General features: G+C 34.1%; 2 protein-coding genes across 2 annotated transcripts; both read left to right on the top strand.

The window, feature by feature from the left end:
- The first annotated feature begins 980 nt into the window (after nt 1-980).
- Nucleotides 981-2295, top strand: LOC107856519 (2-hydroxyisoflavanone dehydratase). The gene has a single exon (XM_016701517.2). The coding sequence runs from the start codon at nt 1203-1205 to the stop codon at nt 2178-2180; it is 978 nt and encodes a 325-aa protein (XP_016557003.1). The 5' UTR covers nt 981-1202; the 3' UTR covers nt 2181-2295.
- A 12043-nt stretch (nt 2296-14338) lies between these two features.
- LOC107856515 (ribonuclease H-like) lies at nt 14339-14848 on the top strand. Its single transcript, XM_016701514.2, has one exon. The coding sequence runs from the start codon at nt 14339-14341 to the stop codon at nt 14846-14848; it is 510 nt and encodes a 169-aa protein (XP_016557000.2).
- The last annotated feature ends 1991 nt before the right edge of the window (nt 14849-16839 follow it).

Raw genomic sequence — 16839 nt, 5'->3', positions numbered from 1 at the left:
GGGTGTTTGTTTATTTATTTATTTATTTATTTTAATATTTAATATTTTTTTAATATAAAAATGATGTGAAAAATGACGTGACAGATGTGGCAGCTGACATGGAGCGAGTGTAATACACTCACTGAAAAAGTGTTTAAAATGTTGTTTTTTAATGGGTTAAAGGGTCCAGATAACAAACATAAACCGACATAGTATAAGGGTTCAGAAGATCATTTTGCCTAAATGTATTTCTATTATAGTGAATGCGCATCAAGAATATAGATAAGATCTCATTTCTATTATAGTGAATGTTTATCAAGAATATAGATAAGATCTATCAAGATGTATTTGATAGAAAAATTTTGCTTCAAGAAAAATAAAAATTACTCTCTTCTCTCTCTACTCTTTTTGTTCTCTAATTTATTTTTCATAACAAATAATGATTTTTCCAACATAATTTCTAGAAGGTTACTGAAATATCAGACAATAGATAATTTCAACCTGCCGTTGTTCTCGTTGTTCCATCACCTTCTACTCTGTTCAGATTCTAGAAATGCTATTGGATTTTAATTTTACATTGACAAAAGATAATTCTACTCAATCAAATTATTTAAAAAGATATTTAAGAAAAAGCGTTTGATTATGACGTACGTTATATATCTAATCAATATTACTTACCGAATGTAGCAATAAGTTGGTTGCCTTCTTTCTCTTGTTATCAATTCATGACAACTATTATGTGAGAAATCATAAGTATGTTATTCAGAAGTCTTACATTGTAAGAAATCATAAGTAAATTACCGGTTAATAATTTTATACTAATAATTAAAATTGATAAAATTGATAACTTGAAGAATAGGACACCTCACTATGTGGGTTTGTTATTGTTGAAGAATAGGACAAATAACTTTTTAAAGTTTGTTAAGACACACTCACTCTACTCGATAGTCCGCACCAATATGTTTTCTTTTTTTGATTTATTCTAAAAGAATAATGTTTTTTACATTAAAATAATTAATATTAAGTTTGTTATTTTAGTATTTTTTATAGATGAGTTACCACCATACATTATACATGCATGTACTTATTAAATTTTCGAAGCTTGCCGAGGTATCACTTGGACCACCAGACAACCAATCCCATTAATATAAATCAACTGTCTTCTATACTCAAATCAACTTTCTCACAAAACCCATTTTCTAAATTCTCTCTACACAAATTCCATGGCTAATTCCAATGACAACAACAATGAGGTTGTCAATGAAACTTCTTGGTACAAAATCTATAAGGACGGTCGAGTTGAACGTTTATACGACACACTTGGTTTAGAATACGTGCCCCCATCACTTGAAGATCCTGCCACTGGTGTCTCATCCAAAGATGTTACAATTTCACCACATGTTTCTGCTAGACTCTACCTTCCCAAAAAAAACATCACTTCATCCCAAAAACTTCCCATTTTAGTGTATTATCACGGAGGTGCACTAGTTCTTGGATCTGCTTTCTTTAACATGTACCACAATTACCTCAACGTTTTGGTTTCTGAATCAAACGCAATCGCAGTTTCAATAGAGTATCGATTAGCCCCTGAGCATGACGTGCAGAAAATTTACGAAGATTCTTGGACCGCACTTCAATGGGTCGCATCACACGCTAGTGAAAAATTCACTAGCGCTAATGAAGACCCGTGGCTAAAAAATTACGGAGATTTTAGCCGATTGTCTATATGTGGAGACAGTGCTGGTGGCAACATAGTTTATCATATGGTCATGAAAGCTGGAAAAGAAGGTGGTATTAATACAATTGTTACCATTAATGGTTCGATTTTAGTTTGTCCTTACTTGCTAGTCCCACTTGAGAACATTGAACAAGGTCTATCGTACAAGAATTGGACTATTATTAGTTCACCAACAGAAGCTGGTCTACATAGTCCAATGATTAATCCACTTGCTGAGAAGGCTCCTTGTTTGTCTCAATTGGGTTGTTCTAGGATGTTGTTGTGTTTTGCAGAGAAAGATGAGCATTTACCAAAAGAAATTGGGGTTCAATTTGCTGAGGGCGTGAAGAAAAGTGGATGGAAAGGAGATTTGGAGTTCATTGTAGTTGAAGATGAAGATCATTGCTTTCAATTGGTTAATCCTGAAATGGAGAAATCTCGAGATTTGATTAAGCGTTTTGCTTCTTTCATCCAGCATAAGTAATGAGATTGTACACTACTATAGTATATAACAACCTTGCAATTGTTTTTTTTGTTGTTGTTGTTTCAATAATTCTCTTATCTTGATTTCTATTATAATGAAATGTCATTTTTGTCAACCGTGTTAAAGTTAGCATGTTGCAATCTATGATTTGGACTCGACAGGAATCGACCTCTAATCTTGTATTATGGCTGCTGCCACTACTGTAGCAGTCTTTAAATTCCTATTTTATGGCTTAAAACAAATTTTTCTTTAGTAATTTTTTAAATTTTGACGTTCGCATAACATGTTTAAAAGTCATACGATTAAAAAATATTTTTGATATTTGATATGTTTTTAATTTAAAATTAAAATATTTAAAACTCATCTTATTTTTTAAATTTTATATCAAATTATAATGTGTGATAATTTCAAACGGGAGTAATTTTTATGGTGGTCGTGCCAAGACACCACGAATTCCTCATATCCGAAAGATCACACGTGGCATAAGCTCGGATGGGCGATGTAGTCTAGGCTCCTAAACAAATTATTTTTATTTCAAAACCTTGTTGGCTTATTGCACGAGAAAAAAAAATAATAAAAAAAGGGGCAGACATTATGAGCTAGTCGTGCTTCCAATTAACTGGAAATCTGGAATCAAGCATTGTGTACTAGGAATAATTAAATTTTACAATGCAGAGTTTAACGATGCTTCAATTCTCTTTGAGATTAATTACAAAGTTCTTCTTTTTGTTTATTTATATATCGTTAAAAAACATTCAGTCATGTATTTCTCTATTTTAATTTATTTATTTGATTTTGATTTGACATAAAAAAAAATTAAAATGTTATGATTTCAAATTAAAGATATGTATATTGTTCAATTTTATAATTTAAAATATATCAGGAAGAAAGTGAAAATTTCTTAAAAAGTAATTTTTAAAAAAATATATATATAACACTAACAAATTGAAACGGAGGAATTACAAACTAATAAAACATTGTGCTATGAATATTTGCCCTTTAAGTTGCGAATATTTGTGCAATATTTGTGCATGTTCGGTGTTTCTATATTTGTTTAAACAATTGGAACTTATATTCATTTTCTAGAGATTTGAGTATTTTCAAATCTTTAAAATTTAACCGCTATTTCTTACTACTTCTTCCAGGTTACACACGAACTATATCTCTACTAGGGAAAAAAAAAACACCGTTCATCAAAAGTAAAAGTGCAGTCAAATGCATTGAAACTTTTGCTGTATATGAGATTTGTTGAATGGTAAAAATAATGTAAGAACTAAAAATTTTAGTTAATACTAAAAATAAAAATATAAAGAATTAAACACATGAAAAAGGTAAAAGGGGTTCAACATCTATTATATAACATAAAAAATAATCTTAATCATGCATAAATAGTGTAAAAGTTTTTGAAGAGGAATTGGATGAATCCTTCGAATGTCGATCCTATCTAGCTCCATCCCTAGGTCGGATCATAAGAATCTCAGTCTTATCCTATATTCTTACAAGACGCCATTTTCAAGACTTGTCGACTTGAACCAATAATCTTTTAATCACATAACAATTATTTTATCAATTAGACATTAGAGAGAGAAAGACTCACTGCCCTCTAAAATTCCCTTCCTACTCTTCAATTCATATGGGTGCCATGAACGGCTACCCTACCTCCTCCAAGGATACCGCACCAAAACCACCAGATCCACCCGATGGAGAGAAGTGTGAAATATCAGTGGACCACCCAGTTAAACCCTCTTATAGTGAGATTGTGCGAGAAAAGCCAATCATTTCAGAAATCATAAATCAATTTAGGTGTGTACATCAGTTGGTTCGGTTCGATTTTATATATTATCGGTTCGGTTTATCGGTTTTCAGTTTTTAAATATGCTAAACCAATAACCAAAATAATAAGATATTTTTTATCGGTTTTTAGTCCTTGACGGTTTAGTTTTCGGTTTAATCGATAAGAAAATACTCATAAAATAGAAATAGTAGTAACTACCATGAAAAAAAATCGAATCTTAGTTACAACCATAAATCCTACATGATGTGTTTTAATTTACAACAATCTTCAAGTTTGAACTAAATGTTGTTAGGAGAAATTAAAAAAAGTATATAATAAGTCATATATATATATATATTCTTATTGGGTTATCGGTTTACCCAATAACCCAATAAGAAAAAATCGAACCAAATCAATAACCCAATAAATTTTTTATAAAACCATTAAAAAATTGTAAACCCAATAACAATAAAATAATAACATTTTTATCGGTCGGTTCGAGTTTTGCACATCACTAAATCAGTTTGAGGAAACCAATCCATCAGTCATCCCACCGGAATCAGAAGATGAGAGCTCAATCCCCCTATTCGTCGAGGATAGGATAAGACTCTACACTCCCTAGCAACACTCAATTATTATCAAAGTAGTTGGTAAAAAGTTCAACCATCAATATTGGAAGAGTAAATTAGCGGATCTATGGAAACTCAAGGAGAGTTTTGCCCTAATTAACTTGGGACTGGATTATTACACAGTGAAACTAGGAGATATCAATTCTCAAGAATTTGGGAACCCAATTTTGTTCCCAAACAATTAAAAATCTAAACAACGGCAATCTTGATCCGGCTACCACAACTCCCAACCAAAATCTATGATAAAGAGATTCTGGAGAAAGTGAGAGAAAAGTTGGGAAATTGTTAAAGATCTACGCCTATACTTCTTCGACTCTGAGGGGCAGGTACGCTTGCATATGCGTCCAAGTACCCCTAGACACACCACTAATGAACTCAATTAACATTGGTAATCACCAACAACCAATTCTCTATGAAGGAGAAGAGTTTCTGTGTAAGAGATGCGGACGTCGCACACCCAAACCTCATGCCCACATCAAAGATTGAAGATGCCTAAGAAGTCACTGGATCAAGAACTTACAGTAAACCTAGAGATAGAAGAATGGCAAATAGCAGCTTTTACCAGGAGGAAGAATAATAAATCAAATCGCACTAAGCAGAAGCACCTAGGTACATCTGGTAATATACAGAATATCAAGGTAAAGCTCTTTGATGCTGCAACAGGTAAGTTCTTAGAAACTAGGAATTTCTAAGACTCCTCTAATGGTGGCCAGGGTTACAACGTATCCCTGGGTTCAGACGCCCATCAAAACCATGACCCGATGGGGCAGCCAGGCCCAAAACTATCTTCAACCAATGGGCCCAACTTCTCAAAAGATATGCAGGCCAAATCGAGGCCCAATACTAACCAACGTAAGAGACCCATCTGGAACTCTACAAACCATGAGCCTATAAGCCAAAAGGCCTCCACAAGTCAGGGAATGCATAATGGGCCTCTCAAAGGCCCAATCCTTCTCCCAATCACTAACCAAGGCGAAAATGCTAATGGCCCAAACCCACCAGAAATAAATTCCCTGGCAAGCTGTGCTAAGCCTCCCAATTCTACAGAGGTGGAAAATAAAAAGTGCCAACTCAGCACTAATTCCACCTCAAATACTCAAATGTTTTCTCTGCTCCCCATACAGCTGTCGGCGCCTATCAGCAACAGTGATATGACTGTCACTTCAGTTATGTCCACATTAAGTACCAAGCTCAATGTTAATGATGAGGAAAACTCAAAGGTCTCCCTTAGCCTTTTCTCCACTGCGAACCACTTTTAACTCCAAAAGTGGTCTTACTACTCTAAACTCTCTTTCCAAACCTCACAATGTCAATACCGACCTCAACCCTAGAAAATATACTCTTCATAACAAATATTCTACCCCTGGATCACCTCCCAGCATCATGGCTGGCAATGTCTCTCCCAAATTATAGTTTCTCTGAACCTCAAAATAAGGAGCATAAATGTTCAAATCCTGATCCAAGACCCGAGCTACCTAGATCAACTGATAATGGAAGGTCTCAACCAAGGTTTTGCGAACTACGGACAGACTATATGGATGTCCACAATAATGAAAATCATGCACCAGTATTTTCAAGGAAACCTAACGTCAAAATTAGTCAACTTCGAACTGACAAACATGAGTCAGTGCCTCCCTTTTTTACCTCTAAGGGTGTCGGGAATGCTAGAAATGGGGCCAGCTTTTATTCTAAGCTCTCGGGGCCCCCTCTCACAAATGACCCCAACAAACCTACCACCTTCTACTCTATTCTTGGAAATGCAAGAGAGGGAGAAAACCATCCAAGAACTAAATAAAAATAACAGAGAGATGGAAAAAATTATTTTATCTCTCAAAACCCCAAAATTCGACGTAGTCACTCTCGAAAGACCTCTAAACCACTCCTTCGAGGACCTTATCAGCGAGATGATTCTAGTTTTACTCCCACTAGAACTTAACAAGTTAAACTTGGAAGTTCATCTCCCTGGAATGGAAATCTTCTATAAGACCAAAATTGTCCCACTAGCAAAAAAGAAAAAAAAACCCCATCCCCCTCAGGGAACATTAGCACAGATGAGGGGGAAGGAAGTGATGGCAGACCCACCCAGCAAAATATCCATGATCACGAAGAACTACATCATATGGAATGCTAGGGGGCTAACAATATTGAGTTTAGAAGGCATCGTAAGGCTATGGTTCAAATGCACAACCCCTCTCTCTTAGCCATCCTTGAAACTAGAATGAGTGATCATAAAACCTGACTAAGCAACTTGGTTTTAATAGCCAAATTCAATTCCCTACTACTGGTAGTTCAGGTGGTATTGTGATTATGTGGAACAGTTGTGCTCTTAGCATCACTTATATTGTCATTCTCCCTCAAGTGATTCATGTCTCTGTCAAGGTAAATGACCTCTCTCCTCTCTGGTTTTTAAGTTTTGTATATGCTAGAACTCTATTTGAGAATAGGAAAAGCTTACGGAACAATCCCTCTAACTTTGTTGTTTCTATTATAGCCATCCCAAATAACTCTTGGGCCAGAGGAAGACTTTAATAAAGTTTTGAAAGCTTTTGAGAAATTTGGGGGAAACTGCATTAATAATAATAGGGTTGCTTGCTTCTGCGACTATATTAATTCTTGTGCTCTAGTGGAACTTAGGCTTTAAAGGTACTAAATTTACTTGGACCAACAAAAGGTACAAGAATAAACATTTCCTTATTCTAGAAAGACTAGATAAATGCCTTTCTAATAATGCCTGGATCACTCAATCCCCTGAAGCATCTGTCACTCACCTTCCCAGAACCCACTTTGACCATTGTCCTATCCTTCTTTCTCTCCAAAGTTATTCCTCCCTTCATCTCTCAGACCTTTTAGAATGGAATTCATATGGTGATTCCACCCCATCTTTCCTGACTTAGTCAAGGATTTATTTTCTCTTTTCCTCTCTTTTTATGATGTCATCTCTTTCTTTAAATGGGTTGTTAAGGCTTGGAATAAAAAAACCTTTGGTAACATCTTCCAGAGGAAGAACATAATTCTAGCAAGATTAACTAGCACAAAAAAATCTCCAAATTATGCCCATAGTCCCTTCCTTCACTCCCTTGAAACTTCTGTTGAGCCTTATTTCAAATCGGTCGAAACAGCACGCGACGTATGGTCGCGTTAAATGACTCTTGGAATTTGAAATATTCATTTTTAGAGTCTCCACCTAACTTTTTAGGAAAATTAGGAAAAACCATTTTTTATTGTAAAGCTCTGTTTTAGTCTATCGAAAAAAAAACATTTTAGAGATTCTAAGTAAGGATTTTGGTTACTCGAGGGGAAGGTATTAGGCATCCCTCAGAGCCTATCCGAAGATAGTCCTTACGCTTAGTTTAGGAAAAATCATGAAAATATTATTGCTTCGTTATTTGCATAAGACAGTGGTAAAATACTTTTATTATTTCGAAAGAAAAAAAAAAAGAAAGAAAAGGAAATGCGAGGTATAAAAATACACTACCACAATATACAAGGGTATGGTTTATTGTAAAATATAAATGCATTTTTAAACGTATGAAATGAGAAAAAAAAATTAACAATAGTATTTTATGAAATTCAATGGCTAATAATTTTAAGAAAGTGTAAAGTTTAGTAGCACATAAGGATAGATATATTGGTGAATTAGTGATTAAGTAAAGAAATTATAATTCCAAGATCATGTGAAAATTTATCTTCTTATAAACATCATTATTCGTACCTACCAAATGTAAAAGTAATTCGTATTCGAGAATAAATTCACATAAATGCATTTATTGTGAAATAAAATATAAATAGCGTCTAGATGTACTAATTCCTGATTGACTAAACCAATGCATATAAAAAAAAATAGCAATGTTCATTTATTTGGGAGATTTTAAAATAAATAAATTTAATTTGGGGAGTGAGAATATAGTTGGAATAAGGTGAAAATAATAGTAATGAATGATGAACGATGATATAAAGATACCTTGTATGTGGTAGCGCATATATATAAATATACCTCGCGTTTTGGAGAAATTTAAAATCTAAAAAAAAACTCATAACAAATGCCAGGAGGTGAAATTATACGGTGACAATATTATAAGACAACTTAGAGGACATTGTAATACTTTGAAAGAAAGAAAAAATTAATGGGGATTAAAGGGCTTTGTTTTCATAGCAAGCATTTATATCTTTTAAAATCATGTTATAGCTTTTAAAAAAATCATCTGCTCATTGGGGCTCCATTTATTTTATTTTATTTGTTCAAAAAAACATAACAGTCAATTAAAAAAAAGTCGAAATAGCATGTCTTGTAAAGGATTTTTTTTTTTTTTTTACTTTAGTCCTAAAATGAATATACATATTATCAAAAGTTATTCAAGGCCAAATTCGTCAAATTTTTTTTTAGTTGAGGTTAAACTAAAAGACGTAAAGTCAACTTCTAATGGGTAAAGTAAACAAATAACTATGTTTCACTAGTATGTGTCTAGGCAATTCATAAGGGTCAGAATATAAAATCAAACAAGGAACTAGTATAATTTAAAAGAAAAAGTGTTAGTAAACAATAGTATCAACACAATTGAGCAAGGGAGAAAAAGACAAAATAGGAAGAGTTGTTAGATTCTCTTATAGAATTCATCTGCGTTTGAGTGGCTCGAGGTACAACTAGACTCGATCAAGGATGAATAATAGCGGACACAAGCTCTGATTTGGACATAGATGGAGTTCTTTCGAACTCCAAATGCGCTTCCGAGTGTACATGAGAAAAGAGAAAATAAGAAAAAATTAGTATAATCTTGATCTCGACAAAACAGATTTATGAGATAAATACATTAAGTTATATTCTAATTCTAAACTCAAACAAGATCTTAACTAATTCAGTATTTTACACACCATCATCCAAGTTTTAGGTGAATAAGAAACCATCAGAAACAAACTTCTCACGTAATACATAACCAGGATGAAGCTATGAGATGCTTAACTATCCAAACACATCTACACTATTTCAATGGCTTACTAGACACATATAGTACCATTCGGATGGCTAGGATACTTATAAAACTTTGCAAATTGCTCTTTCTTATTACCAAACATTTCATGATCTAAGTGTCTAGAAAAACTCATACGTGTAGTGGGTGAATATAGACCCTGTAGACTCAATTTTCAGAATTTGTTAAGAGTATTCCAACTAGAAGACGATGAAATGAGTTTGGACGGGAAATAAGTCATCAGATAACCTAACAGATTCCAACACATAAGCATAGGTCGTTGGGTTGGTTAATTAAAAGGCATTCATATGGTCAGTTGGACTAAGATTATAAGCTCCGAGATATGGCTTGTGTTGGGTAGCAAGACTGAGGATTTTCCGTCAAAATTCCGGCGATGAACTCGACTGCGAAACTCTGACTCGTACCGAATCAAAAAGAAAACGACAATTTTTTAGGCTTTTGGGCGAATTTCTTACTTTGTATACTCGATCTCTCTCTTTTTTCGACCTTCTTGACACTCTCTTTTTCTCTCTCGATTTTCTCCACTCTTTCCTATCTTCAACCTTTTTTTGCCTTTTTCAACTTCTTAAACTCTCTATTTTTCTCTCGAATTCGCTTGCTTTTTTTCAAATCTTCCACCTTGTTTTTTTTTCGAACTCTCTCTAATTTTTTGAACTCTCCAACCTTTCTTTTCTTAGATCTTTTTCCTCCTTTTCTCCCTCTCCCTGAGATGATGGAGAAACCTCCTATTTATAGGTGAATTCGGACTTGAAAATCTGAATTTGAAACTCAAATTAAACCAACCTTGTAGAAAATTGATTTGAAATTTTAAATCACTCTCTGAATCTGAATCTCCACTTTTCAGGCCATTTAATGACTCGTTTGAGCCTTCTTTCCCGTTGTTATACCGATTATGGCCTGTTTTTTCTCTGTTCTTGGAGGATTTGCAAGCTGGAGGGTATGTTTTGGTGAGATTCTCACAGCGGGGGTGGCAGGTGGCCAGCTAGCAAAAGTTTTAGGGTCTGCATTTTTAGGGGGTGATGGAGGAAGGGTGATGAAGAGAGAAGGGGAAGAGCAATTGATTTAAGCTGATTTTGGGAAAATTGAAAGAAACTCATCGCTCTTTTTTGGGGGATTGAAGCAATACGCGTGAGCTACCTTCTTTCAAAAAGAGAAAGGGACAAGTGGGGAGCATTTAATGCCTCAACTTTTTGAAATTTTGACCAAGTTTCAATCCGTCCGATCAAAAGATCGGACGGTCCTAAAAATAATAATAGTAAAAAAAAGTTGTGTATATATATATATATATATATATATATATATATATATATATACATATATATGCAAATAAATGTATGAAAAGTTAAATTATTTTTTATCGGCTCGGTCTTCGTCCGGGCGGTCTGAATTTTAATTTAAAGAAGAGAAATATATATATATATATATATATAAACAAATAATTAAATTAAAAAAATTATATATGCCTACATATGCATAAAGAATTTGGGATTCTTCGAATTTAAAACAAATCCACGGATTAGGTTAAATCATATCTGTTGAGGTGGATGGCAAGACGGGCATCGAAATTATACTGGACCGGGCTAATTTTTGGGCTATCAGTCGAGATTTATAAAATAAGAGTTGAGTTTAAAATAAAATAAAATAAAATGGAGTATTATTAGCCCGAATACTCTTTTTTTATTGAAATTAAATTCATCGATGCTTCCTGATATCCTTAAAAAAATTTAAAATTATTTTTAGTTTAACGTATATAAATTGCAGACATAATTTGTACAAACATCCGACTTAATATTTTGTGACTTTTCTATTAACAAAATACGTATATATATGTATATATATGTGTGTATGTGTGAAAATAAGAATATAATAAAATACATAAAAAGTAAAAATATATGTACATCTTGTAAAAGATATATTTTATGTAGTAAAAAAAAATATACATATAAGGTCACAATATTGCCCCAAAAATACAGTTAGAAAGAATGTGGATGCGACTATCAAAAGATATATATTTTGCAATTTTGATGTCAAAAATATTTAATTATATTCAATTAAAATAATTTTATAAATGAAAATAAATTTTCTTTTTATTAAAACTTGTAGAAACAGAAACAAAAATACGTATCTTATTTTTATTTAATTTTTTGTAAAAATTATTTAGGGCCGAGGAGCATCGAAAAAAATAATTAAGGAAAAAGGGCGAGTCAAAATTGGGTGTCAACAACTTCCCTTTAGGGAGACTTTAGCAACATCCTCAGAAGTGAGCAAGAATTTTGGAGAATGAAATCTAGAATAAACTAGCCCACTGAGGGAGACTCTAACACTAGATTCTTCCATACCTCCACCATTAACAAAAGGAGAAGAAATAGGATTAGAGCCATTCAGGATGACAATGGGAACTGGAGTCATTCCCCGGATGATATCAAAACTATCATCCTCAATTTCTACTCTAACCTCTTCTCCACTGAGCAATCTTTCCCCCCTCCCCCACTTAGATGCTAGAACAATCTTTCCTCCTATGGATCCATAAAAATGTGGATCACCCTGTTCTTGCCAATCCTCCTTCGAATGGAGAAATAAGAAAAGTTGTTTTCTCTTTCAAATCCTATAAAGCTCCAGGTTCTGATGGGATCCATCTCCTTATGTACCAAAATATTGGAATATTATGGGCAATGCTACTATCACCTTTTGCAAAGAGACATTCACCTCGGTTACTATGGATCTCAGGGTGAACACCACTTATCTTTACCTCATTCCTAACTGCTCCAATGCCACTAATCTAAGGAACTTTAGACCCATAGGCCTATGTAACATTCAATACAATGTTGTTACCAAGATCATTGCTAACAGACTGAGACCTTTCATCTCAAATCTGATTAGCCCCACTCAATCAAGCTTTTTCCCCAACAGAAGAACCTCTGACAATGCTATCATTTTTCAAAAGGTCTCAACCATTTCAGAAAATTGAAGAGGGAAAGGTCCAACATAATTCTTAAGATAGACCTGGAAAAAGCCTTTGATAGACTAGAATGGTCCTTCATTAGGAAACCCTTCACTTCTTTAATGTTCCCTCTCTGGTAGCCAACCTCATTATGACTTGCATTTCTACTTCCTCCATTTATGTCCTCATTAATAGTGAGAAAACCCCTTTCTTCACCCAAACAAGAGGAATTAGACAAGGAGACCTCATCTCACCCTACCTCTCCATAATGTACATAGAACTTTTTTCCAGAAGGATTGACTATGAGGTAGATATTCTCACTTGGGACCCCATATCCATCAGCAGAAAAGGTCCTAACATCTCCCATCTTTTTTTGCTGATGACCTCACTTTATGTACTGAGGCAAATGAGAAAAACTGTGAGATAATCAGGGACACTCTCAAAAGCTTCACTCTTCACTCTGATCAAAAGGTTAAACCATTGAAATCCAAAGTTCTCTTCTCTAAAAACTGTCCCCAAGATGATAAAATTAGACTGTCTTCCATCTTAGGCATCCCTGTAAGAGAGACCTTTTGTAAATATGTGGTTTTCCCCATTTTCCACCAGAAACCTTGCAATAGGGACTTTCAATTTATTCTGGATAACCTCAAAACCAAGCTTTCTGGTTGAAAAACAAAATTTCTTAATATGAATAAGCTAATTGATAAGACTCAGAGAGATTTCGTCTGGGGAACCACACCATACAAAAGAAAAATGCACCTTATCAACTGGCAAATTCTGACAGACACTAAGGCTAATGGGGAGTTGGGACTCCAAAAAACCTCCATCAAAAATACCACCATGTTAACTAGCCTAGCCTGCAGATTCTATAAGTAGCCTAATAGTCTTTGGTCTAGAATCCTCAAGAATAAATACAGGCCCAATGGCATATCTTGCAAACCAACTAGCTTCAGAACTTAAAAAAATATCTATAAGGGTTGGGGAATCTGTAAGACTGCCTCTTCCTAGAAAATCCACAATAAAGAGAAGGTGAACTTCAAGAATGATAGGTGGATCTACCACTGTGAACCACTTCTATCCATTATACATGTTCCCTTCCTTAACATGCCCAGGACATCAAACTGTCCGATGTCTGGCAAAATGGGTGTTGGAACTTCAATGACCTACCGGTTGTCATCCCCGATGACATTATCCAAAGCTTTACAAGCTCCATCATTCCTAATCCTAGAATTAATTCTGATGAGCTCATCTGGAACATCACCGGAAATGACATTTTCTCTAGTAAGAGTGTTTACAATCATATTGCTAAGACCTTTGGGAATAGCCTTCAACTGAACTTCAATTGGATTTGGAAGGCTAGGCTCCCTCCAAAAATCAAAACCTTATTTTGGTTGAACCGGCATGATAGACTCCCCAGCAACTTCAAAATTCGCAAAAGAGGGGTTATTGCCGATCCCAAATGCCCTGTTTGCAACCACCATAAGGAAGACAGTACTCATATCTTTTTAAATTGCCCTATCCTTAAAGATTTTTGGACACCAGTTATCCTTAATTTTAATCAACTCAATCTTCCCATTGTCTAACTTTCTCCCCTCAAACTGGCACTCTGTTTGGAAAAATTATCAGTACTCAAGCTTTGACTATTACTTGGATCGTTATGATATCATTCCCTTCTGCCTCTGGACCATCTAGAACAATAGAAACTCTAACGTTTTCAACAACTAGAAGAACCATCCCAACTTTCTCCACGCCTATTGCCAAGCAGTAAAATATAGGCATCTTACTTCTAAGGATGACTCCAACCACCAAACTCACACTATAAACATTAAATGGAACCCCCTATCAATCATGCTTTCAAACTCAACACTGATGGTTTCTGCCTTGGGAATCTCGGGAAAGGTAGAATAGGTGGGATAGTTAGGTCTTCCAACGAGGGCTGGGTAATGGGCTTCAGCAGAAGCTTCCATAACACCACCAATAACATGATGAAACTTTTTGCCCTCATTGAAGGCATCAAAATGGTTGAAGTAAATAATATTCTCCCCTTTGAAATCAATGTAGACTCTCTGAAAATTATCTCTATGTTATCTAATAGTAACCTTCACTATGATGCTTTGATTCTGGACTGCAGATTAAGACTAAAAAGGCTAGAAAATCCGAAAGTCGGCCATTGCTATAGAGATCAGAATGGGGTGGCAGATGCTTTAGCGAAGGAGGGTGCAAGAACATGCAGATTCAATGAAATAACCTTTTTTGAAGTTCCACCAGTGTATGCAAAAAATGCAGTTTGGGCAGACATCTCGGGAGGGGGTTGTAATTTAACTAGTTGTTTCTTTTAAGTTTTAATGCACATCTTCTTTACCAAAAAAAAATAATTTTATCAATTACATCAATACTCCCCTTCATCAAAAGTATCTAAATATTTAACTTTAAAAATAAAAAAAAACATATATACTCTCAAACTAATGAAAATAATAAGTAAATATCCTCTTTTATATTTTTGGGCTATTTGTACCCTTGTTCGCTAACGTTGGGTATGTCTAACCCCTGAACTATTGAAAATGGTACATATATATTCTTTAGTTGGACGGCGCACTTCACATGTCCTCAAACATAAAATTAACCCATTTTTCTTAGCAATTTATCCCCTGACCTACCAAAAAAACGTTCTATCACAGAAGTTGGAAGCGAGTTTCGTCCACATGTCCTCGTCCTAACAAATTTTTTTGTGATTGCATTGGTTTGATTCGCCAAGAAATAGGCGTGAAGGAAACTCCCTTCCAACTCTGTTCATGTAATATTTCGCTGACAGGTTAAGGGATAAATTGCTAAGGAAAAATGGGTTGATTCCTTCCAGATGAGGACACATGGCATACGCCGTCTAATTGACGGATATATACGTAATATTTTTAATAATTTGGGGATATATACATACCCAAAGTTAGATAATAAGGATATAAATAACTCAAAAGTATAATAGAAGATATTTACGTACTATTTTTAATAAGGGATAATTACATAACTTAGCCAATATTGACTCTTAATTACCTTATTTAGCCTAGTTTCGATTAATTACAATCCATAGCCTTCTCTTGCTTATTAATTTTTCATAATTACAATTCATAACCTTTCTCATGTATTTTTTTTCTCTATTTTCTATTACTTTCCTTTTTTCGAGGGAATAATACCCACGAAAATACCTGAAGTTTGATAGGATTACCAGTTAAGCATACTGAACTTTGTGGGGGGTCTTATTACCCCCCAAACTTTTTTTCGTATTTTAATGGCATATAGCTTCCACTTGGCACACTGCGTGTGATTCACGCGCATTGAATGCGTGAACAGTGTTAAAAACATTTTAAAACTCTTTTTTTTGCCAAACAGCCCCTTAATTTTATAATTATTTAAAATTTTATATTTTTATTTATTTTTTCATTCTTCTTTCTTCTTTCTTCAACAGTGGTTGCTCTATTGTTGAATTGAAATTTAATGAAACTCAATGGTTATAATTTAATGAAACTCACTAATTGAAAATCAATGGACGATTCGGAAGATTCAAACTCGAAAACTCAATTTCGAGTTTCATTAATGAAAATTGAATCTTCCGAGTTCCATTAATGGAAGATTGAATAGTCTCATACATGAAATTAAGTTTTCCAAATCTTTCGAGTTCCATTAATGAATTTTCCGAATCTTCCGAGTTTCATTAATGGAAATTGAATCATGAAATTAAATTTTTCGAATCTTTCGAGTTCCATTAATGAATTTTTCGAATCTTCCGAGTTTCATTAATGGAAATTGAATATTTCATTGAGTTTTCAATTAGCGAGTTTCATTGAATCTTCCATTAATGGAACTCGCTAATTGAATCTTTCGAGTTTCAATGGAAAATTAATGGAAGATTCCATTCAATTATTTGAAAAAAAAAAATTTCTTCATAAGCTCAATGGAATCATTTGGAATATTTAATATGGTTGTAATGGTGAAAAAATATTGAAAAGTGATAAAATGGAGAAGAAACGGCGCGTGTACCACACTTCCCACCGAAAAAACTGGGTATACATTTTGAGGGGGGATTAATTCCACTTTAAAAAAGTCCGGGGGAATTAATTTCAATTAAAAAGGTATAGGGGGTAATAACCCCCGCAAAGTTCAATATGCTCCACTGTAAATTTGGTTAAACTTCAGGTATTTTCGTGGGTATTATCCCTTTTTTTCCTTTTTCAGTTTTTTCCTTCTTTTTCGTTTTCTCTTTCTTTTCTTTTTTCAATTTTTTCATTTTCTTTTTTTTCTTTTGTATTTTTTTTCTTTTTTTCCTTTTTATTTTCTC

This window comes from Capsicum annuum, chromosome 3 (genome assembly GCF_002878395.1).
Source record: "Capsicum annuum cultivar UCD-10X-F1 chromosome 3, UCD10Xv1.1, whole genome shotgun sequence".
In the NCBI taxonomy this organism is placed as follows: Eukaryota; Viridiplantae; Streptophyta; class Magnoliopsida; order Solanales; family Solanaceae; genus Capsicum; species Capsicum annuum.
Note: the sequence above shows the minus strand (reverse complement) of the source record. Positions and strands in the feature narration are given on the sequence as shown.